This window comes from Malania oleifera, chromosome 4 (genome assembly GCF_029873635.1).
Source record: "Malania oleifera isolate guangnan ecotype guangnan chromosome 4, ASM2987363v1, whole genome shotgun sequence".
NCBI lineage: Eukaryota > Viridiplantae > Streptophyta > Magnoliopsida > Santalales > Ximeniaceae > Malania > Malania oleifera.
The window spans coordinates 29179217-29187351 of NC_080420.1; the positions used below are offsets into that span (position 1 = coordinate 29179217).

The 8135-nt window shown below is 36.8% G+C and overlaps 2 protein-coding genes across 2 annotated transcripts; one reads left to right on the forward strand and one right to left on the reverse strand.

The window, feature by feature from the left end:
• The first annotated feature begins 809 nt into the window (after positions 1 to 809).
• Positions 810 to 1744, forward strand: LOC131153745 (early nodulin-like protein 5). Its single transcript, XM_058106188.1, has 2 exons — positions 810 to 1008; positions 1326 to 1744. The coding sequence occupies exons 1-2, from the start codon at positions 810 to 812 to the stop codon at positions 1742 to 1744; spliced, it is 618 nt and encodes a 205-aa protein (XP_057962171.1).
• Positions 1745 to 5986: 4242 nt separating this feature from the next.
• Positions 5987 to 7933, reverse strand: LOC131153340 (protein MIZU-KUSSEI 1). The gene has a single exon (XM_058105586.1). It carries the CDS (start codon positions 7234 to 7236, stop codon positions 6466 to 6468), a length of 771 nt encoding a protein of 256 aa, XP_057961569.1. The 5' UTR covers positions 7237 to 7933; the 3' UTR covers positions 5987 to 6465.
• Between the last annotated feature and the right edge of the window lie 202 nt (positions 7934 to 8135).

Genomic DNA, 8135 nt, shown 5'->3' on the forward strand with positions numbered 1-8135 from the left:
TTTATTATAGCAATTTTTTTAATGTATATTATTCGTAATTTTATTATTTAGTCATATTTTATAATATTATTTGATTTAAAGATAAAATGATTATTTTTTTAATTAAGTTTTTAATTTGTATTAATTTTAAAAATGTTAACCAAATAGGTTGTTGGTTTCAGTTTTAAATTTTTGTTTCTGACTTTTGGTTTTCATTTCTAATTTTCGTTTCTCTAATTTTTGACAGTGAAATTAAATTACCATTGAGCTTCCCAAAGATTTTATCGAAAGAGTCTACTATTTTTCTAACTTCTATGACTCCCAATTCCCCTATTTTAAGTATCGCTAGTTAATGAGTTTACTTTGTTTTTTTAAAAATATTCCCAAACTTCTAAACAAGATTCAAGTAAGCATGCTTTCTATAGTTTCTCCATATAAGATTATTTTTACCCTAAAAACCATTACAAAGTTTGACATGCAATATTTATAAAAATCAAAATATGAGACAAATTTTGAAAATGCATTTGTAATATAGTATAAAAATAGTAATATTGGATAATAATATATATAATTTACATTAAAAATATACAATTTTACACTATTGTCCCGAGATACTTGCATGCTTACATTCATTATAAGTAGAGACTAATTCAACAATCGACCCCGAATCCACAGTAAACAGTTGCATGCATGATGCAACGTAACAGCCTCAATCTCCCAGCTCTCTCTCTCACCTTCCCAACCCTAATAACCCGCGCTAAACCCCAACCCTAAAACCAATAAAACCCCCCACCAATTTCCAAAACCAGATCAAACTCAGGAGCACGCCCATGGCGACCTTCTTCTTCATCAGCTTCTGCAAAATCTTCCTCCTCTTCTCTCTCGTCTCTTTTCTCAAACCCTTCTCTGTCAGTTCCGTCGAGTTCCAGGTCGGAGATGGCACGGGCTGGGCTGTTCCCAACTCCGAGACAGGCCAAAGCTACAACCAGTGGGCTTCAGAAAACAGGTTCCAGATCAGCGATACTGTTCGTAAGTTAATTATCAGTCACAACTTTCTGATTCTGTCTCCTATTTTTAATTTAAGAGTCTCTTCATTAAAATATAGGGTTCAAATGTCAGGGTTATTATTTTTTATTTGATATTTAAGTTAAAAAAGGATAATAGACAGTTGGATTATCCGGATAAATTGTTCGACTGTCAAAGGATCTTAAAAACGAGATATTATTAAATATATCTGGTATACACGTCAAATTTAATATAATTTCGTCATATGTAAAAATGATGTATAATTCTTCGTGTAATGCATATGCATGGTTAATGTATTTACGTGAAAAAATTGCATGCAGATTTTAAGTACCAGAATGATTCGGTAATGGAGGTGACGGGGGAGGAGTACGAGAGATGCGTTTCCCCTCGGCCGTCGTTCTTCTCCAACACCGGAGACACCGTGTTTGTGTTGGACCGGCCGGGGTACTTTTACTTCATCAGCGGCATCACCTCCCACTGTTTGGACGGCGAGAAAATGATCATCAAGGTGTTGGAGCCTGAGAAAGAAAGGTCGTCGTCGTCGTCGTCGTCGTCGTCGCTGTCCCCGTCGCAAGCGAGCAGCCAGAGTTACAGCAGCGGCCCCTCCTCTGTTACGAACACCGCCGACGTGAGCGGTGCAAAGAAGAAAGGCTACGGCAACGTTCCTCCGAATTATGCAGTGTATGACTCCATTGTTTTTATTCTTGTTGATCTGCTTCTTGGCTTGTTTGCCCGTTAATTAATTAGGCTTCTGCCGCTTCCTTTTTAATTTTTTTTACTTATTATTTTCTGTGGTTGTTTAGCTTTTTTTTTTTTGGCCTAGTTTATGCTATGGATCAATGTAATAATTAATTGAGTTAGTATGTGATTTTGAACATTGAAAGAAAAATTCAAATACTTTAATCTTTTGTTTGGTCGACAAATTACATTAAAATCCGAAATTGACATATTAATTAGTGGTCTTAGAAAAGCAAACAAAAAATATTTGATCTTGCCAAAAAATTGAATTATTAAGGTTACGTTTGGTTTGTGCAATGTCTATACCCAAGAATAGATTAGCTTTAATAAGTTATTGTTAGTTATTCAGGAAATTTTTTTGTTACTATAAAGTAAATAATAATATGAAACATTTTACGAATAGATAAGGAATAACTATTCTTAAATTTCATCATGACAACATCTATTTCTTTCTAATTATTACATATCGAATGAAATAATTATGAATATAAATAAATAATTATTTCCAAATTTTATCATGGGGATCTCTATTTTTTTCTTGTTACATGTTGAATCAAATAATTAGGATTATATAAAAAATAACTATTCCCTTGATTTCAAAATTTAAACCATATTCCATCTTATTGCAAGGAATAACTATTCCGCCAAATCGAACGAATCGTTAGTTTGGCTCATGTCTTTTACTAATTAATATTTTAGCTGCGGCTTCTTCATGAAATCAATTTTGTAGGTGGTTTCTTCCCCACATCTGCCAAAAAAAAATATAAAATATGTATAAGTATAAATGGGTTTCCTTGATATACAACCCTGGTGAAAGAAAAAAAAAAATTAGGTCCTCCAAAAGGACCGACGTAGTCCTCCCATCCAATGAAAATATACGAAACGGTAAGTCCTATTAAATTATATATAGGTCATATCATATAAGATTTATGATTTGATGTATTTTTATTGAATAAGAGAGTTTAATAGAAGAATCAGTCTTTTGGAAGACCTAATTTTTTTTCTCTTTCAACTCCTTGAGCCCAACAAGATGGCAAATGGGCTTAGATACACTCCCCTGGGCCTTGCCCAAGCGCCCACTTCATCAGGGAACGGCCCAATAAATAAAATAAATAAAACGTCAAGATGAAATTGCATGGATTTGATAGTAATTTCAGAACACGTAAAATATGCATGTGGATTATTATTATTTATTTTTTTGCATATAATTTTTATCTTTGAATGAAAAATAAATAAATAAATAAATAAATAAATCTCGCATTTTCATGTGTAAAAACAAGACTATATGCACCTGCATCACGATGACATGATGCTGCCGTGGGGGCTCCAACTACGTACACAAAATTTTGGCTCATTAATTAATTGGTCATTACATAGTGCAAGGTTTTTATATTGTTATTAGTATTGATATACGTAAGCCATGCAAAGCATGAGCATGGGGAAGGACACTCTTTTCCCAGCTAGAAGAAAGGGACAAGTTTGACCAACCCATATACCAACATGCTTATTGCAATTGCAATTGCCTTCCAGAGAATCAGAAAGCTCAAGCTCCCATATATGTAACCCTTGCTTTACTTTATAAACTTGGTTTTGTCCCATTGGTATTATAAAAATATTGTATATATTGGATATACATTGGGGTATGGACATATATATATATATATCTGTGTGTGTGTGTGTGTGTTATAGCTGTTTCCAGTGGAGCTTTTTAAATTGATATGCTCGGATTCAAATATACTACTAAGAAAATGTCAGCATATTAAACTGCCAAAACCATGAGAGAGAGAGAGAGAGAGAGAGAGAGAGAGAGAGAGAGAGAGAGAGAGAGAGAGAGAGAGAGAGAGAGGTACTTAGAAAATGAAGATAAGTATTAATTCGAAAGAACTCTTTTGGAAAATAATGATTGTGACTTGGGAGGAACCCTAATGCATGCCACAGCTAGCTGTAATTAACCAATGCTAGCTACAACTAAATTATCTTCTTATTATATATTCAAACAAACTAACAAACAAATGTGGTATAACTAGCAAAGAATAATAATCTTGAAATTAAGGGCACCATCATGATCTCAGAGGTTCAAGATCGATCATTATTAATGTTAATTGAACCATCTACTAATTTGCTAGTTAGAGGTTCTAAGAGGACAATGCTAATTTGAGAATGCGCCTATTGAAAGAGGCAATACTTTTTATAATAGGAAACATCCAGTGGTAAAAAGTTCATGATCAGAAAGATCTTCCTCTGTATTACATTATAACTAATTTATCTTATATATTAATTACATGTGCTGATAAAATTTAGACTCCATCTAGTAATTAATGAGTAGCATTTAACCAAATCAAAATGGTTGAAGGTAGAATTAATTTCTCTTTTTTTTTTATTTTTTTTGAAAATTTAGGTTAGTATTAAAAATTTTACTATTTTGATTGGATGTAATCCATTATTCGATGAAAGTTGAAATTGATATGTAAGCATAATATATAACTTACACTTAAATCTAGTGCATGCAAAATCTCTTTTAGGGTGGCATATGTAGATCTACATATGATTGCTCATAGTAGCATTTTTTTCAAGTAAAGAAACGTCTCGTATCTACTTGTTAATTAAGGACTTGGAGTATCTCGATTTCCTATAAACTCTGGTACTAATTGACAAATCATGTCTATCAAAAATCATCTTAGATTGAAAACTAGAAGTGAAAGATATCTCATTGCTACTTTTTAAATAAGTATTTTCCATTTAAATTGATACCTGAAAGTGAAAGTGATCTCATTGCTACTCTTTAAATAAGTATTTTCCATAACACTTGTAAGTTCAATTAGTATAAATCAAACTATATATGAATCATGCTATGTAGTACAGGCCCATGATGATACAGGTCTATGTCACATGAGCACGTTTCATCACGGACCCATCACATTGAGCACTTTCCCCCAATATATAGATTTGATTTTCTTTCCTTTTCTTTTCTTTTCTTTTCTCTCGTTTCAATCCAAATGTTGGGCCATATATACTCCCCTTAATAGCTGTTACAAGGTCATGAAACGCTCAAGTGTCCCAACTACTCCACCCTCACAAGGGACATGTACTTGCCACCAGTCCACTGGGACATGCCCTAGTGCTAGAGCTGCCTACCCATGATATCTCCCCTACCAAAGTATATTACCACTGTATTTTGAGAAAGAAGAAGAAGAAGAAGAAAGTGGGTGTAGAATGCAAATGCATGAACAATATTCCAAGTACCAATTAATGCATTGATTAAGAGGAAAAAAGAAAGAGAAAATGGAAGTGACATCATGATTTTTGCTGCAATATATATATTATGATTGATTGATGCCCAAAGGCCAAAAACCCAAAAGCAAGCTTATAATCCGAGAACTTGAGAGCAGATCAGCCCATGTTTGGATTTGCAGGGAACATGATTACCCCTCCACGTTCACCCATTGTTGCCTTATGATTATATATATATGGAGGAGCTAGCTAGCTAGGAGCTTCCACCCCACAATACATTCACTCCTCCTGTGTACACCAAACCAATCCTCCACCCCCACCATAACCAAAACTAAAACCTAAAAGAAAGTTCAGCTTTTCCCTTTTAACTCCATTTTTTTTTCTTCCAGATTCAACTTAAATGACCATTTGTGGCAAGCAATTGTTAAGACAATTATCTCTTATATAACAGATCAATTTATGATCGCAATCTTTTTTGTCTAAGTTAAACTTAGGCAGACATTGACGATCTAGAATATACTCGATCATTTTTTTAAAGAGACATTTCTAAAAATAAAAGAAGACTTCTTATATATTACTGTTATAGCTGCTGTTGTGGTATATTATGAATCCAATTTTTCAAACAAATGACAATTAAGTTTGGATGAAGTGGAAAATGGAGGACATAAGGGTCCCATGGCAAATATCAAAAAGCCATTAGAAATAATCATTTTCCGACAGACCACATTATGACATTTACAATGAATTCAATAGAGCATGCTAGCTAGGCAGCTCTAGCAACCTAGCTGCCACGCATTCCCAGCCACATCCCATTATGATTGATATATATACATTTCCCCAACTTAATTAAGTATGCTAACATCAGCACTTCACCATAATTGACTAACTAAACAAGCCAGTGAGCCATAAATACTTGTTGGATAATGAATAAAAATACAATTAAGAATGCATATATATATATATATATATATATATGCTCTGAAAATTAAATAGAAGACCCAATCAATCGAAATGGAAGAACACAATATGCGTGCATTCATTCGCCCCTTTTTCACTTTCAAACAAAAGATAGAACCTGTATTTTCACATTTATATCCCAGTACCACATCTTAATTCCCCCCTTTCTATACGAGATATAACATTACACATCCCAAGTGCTGCTCTAAAACCCTAAACCCAAAACCCCATTTCCCCCAAAGAAGAAAAACTCAAAATAGAAAACAAAAGCAGAGTACATGGAGAGAGAGAGAGAGAGAGATGACCCCATTTTCTCCATGGTTTCATGAAGCCCAAAACTGCCTCTGAAGATTGAACTCAAAACTCTGCTCTGGGAGGCTCCAATGACAGATCACAGATAGCACCCTCCATGCCCGCCCAAACTTAATTGGACTCTTAATTAAGCTAAGCATAATAAGTTCTAAGCAAATAGTCGGGCTGCAGGGGAGGGTTAAAACTTGATGTACATTGTTTGCCAGAACCTAATAGCTTAAGCTAAACTCTAAGCAGATAGATACTGAGTTCAGGACCTCCAGAGCCGTCAGGGTTCATCATATAGAAAGCTTCTGAATCTTTAGACCCAACAACTCGCTCAAACTTGGCTCTCATGTACATGAGCTCGCCTTCGGACCCAACTCCATTCCCCGGCAATACGCCAGCCCCCATTGAAATAGGCTCCACAGCTTTCAGCACCATCCACTCCTCCGCCCCACACTCCCTCCTCATTGCATACCCACATTTCTTGCCATTGCAGTATGTCCGCCACAGTGGCTCCCCCAGCAACTTCACCCCTTTCTTTTCTGCCTTCTTCTCGCACTCCAGCGCGATTCGGACCAGTCCCGATGCCATTTCCCGGACCAACACGCTTGTCGGCGTTGCCAATTCGATCAAGAAGGCCGGTCTCAACTTGGGATCTTCTTGAAAAGCAAAGTGAACATGCCCGCGTCGATATCCGAAAAGGGTACCGACCACCCGGGTTCCAAGTCCTGACGAGGACATGGACGATCGGCTCTTACCGAAAATGGAAAAAGCCGATCGGAGCTTTGAAACTGAAACGAGTGACAGTTTCTTTCTGGGAACTACCGCTTTGGGGTTGATGATCTCCACTTCCTTATCCTTCTCGCAACAAACTGAGGGGGAGCTGAAGTTGAGGATTTCTTCCTCTTCGTCGTCTTCTTCGTCCTCCGCTTTCCTTCTCCAGTGGAAGTATCTCCTGGAGAAGGAGAAGGAGGACTCATGAGGAGACCTGGACATGATTGTCCTCATATGGGAAACCAAGCAAAAGACCAAAGGGATGGAGGAGAGAGGCAGAGAGGAGCTTCTCAAAGATGAGTGTTGGAGTGTGGACAGAGCGGAAAAGGCAGAGACACAGTTCCGCTTCTTCTCCCTAGCATTTTATGGGCTGATTTGTTGTTTGATTCATGTCAGTATTGTCAGCCCTGTGGGACTCTTACGAGTGGGAAGACAATCCTGACAAAAGAAGGTGAACAGCACCCACCTAACTGTAACAAGAGAGAAGAAACAGAGACAACAGAAACAGGGTATCGAGATGAAAACAGAGGAGTTTCATGGTTTTATGAAATGTGGAATATTGGAGCAGAGGATGGTAGAGGCTAAGGGGACAGCTGCCTCTGCGATTTCATTGTCATGCAGGGAGGGAGTGAGCAGAGAATGAGGAGAAGTGTGGGGCTATGGGAAGAAAGGGAGGCTTGACTGACTCTGCTGACTTGCATTGGAAACATGGTTTATGGCAGGTAAAGAAGCACCAACCGCATCGACCTGCAGGCAGGGCCGTTCCTCCCTTAAAACCAGAAGTCCTTTGGGTTTTTTGTAAGTGCTTTTTGGTTTTTACACCTAGGCCAGGCACCCAGGGCAAGCGGCCAGCACCCAATTCACAGATTTCAATGAGCCACCATAGTGTTTTGTAGCTATCTCCCCTTCAATGTCCTTTTTATCATCTTTCTGCGCCGAACGAATGATTAATCTGATCGTTGCAGCTAATAAATGAGCTTCAGGGACAGCCTTTATTCTACTAAGGCCACATTTTGGGATTTCATAATGGGTTTTGACAATGACTTCACAGTGGCTGCGTTTTAGCATTAAAATTAGTGCAAAACGGATTTCATAATGAATTGGGCGCATTTAAGTTGCGAAAATTTAAAAAA

Bases quoted from the DNA above. Each gene is read 5' to 3' on its own strand.
- LOC131153745 (XM_058106188.1), top strand. From the start codon at position 810: ATGGCGACCTTCTTCTTCATCAGCTTCTGCAAAATCTTCCTCCTCTTC. The intron at 1,009-1,325 runs GTAAGTTAATTA...AATTGCATGCAG, and splicing joins CCAGATCAGCGATACTGTTC to ATTTTAAGTACCAGAATGAT.
- LOC131153340 (XM_058105586.1), bottom strand. From the start codon at position 7,236: ATGAGGACAATCATGTCCAGGTCTCCTCATGAGTCCTCCTTCTCCTTC.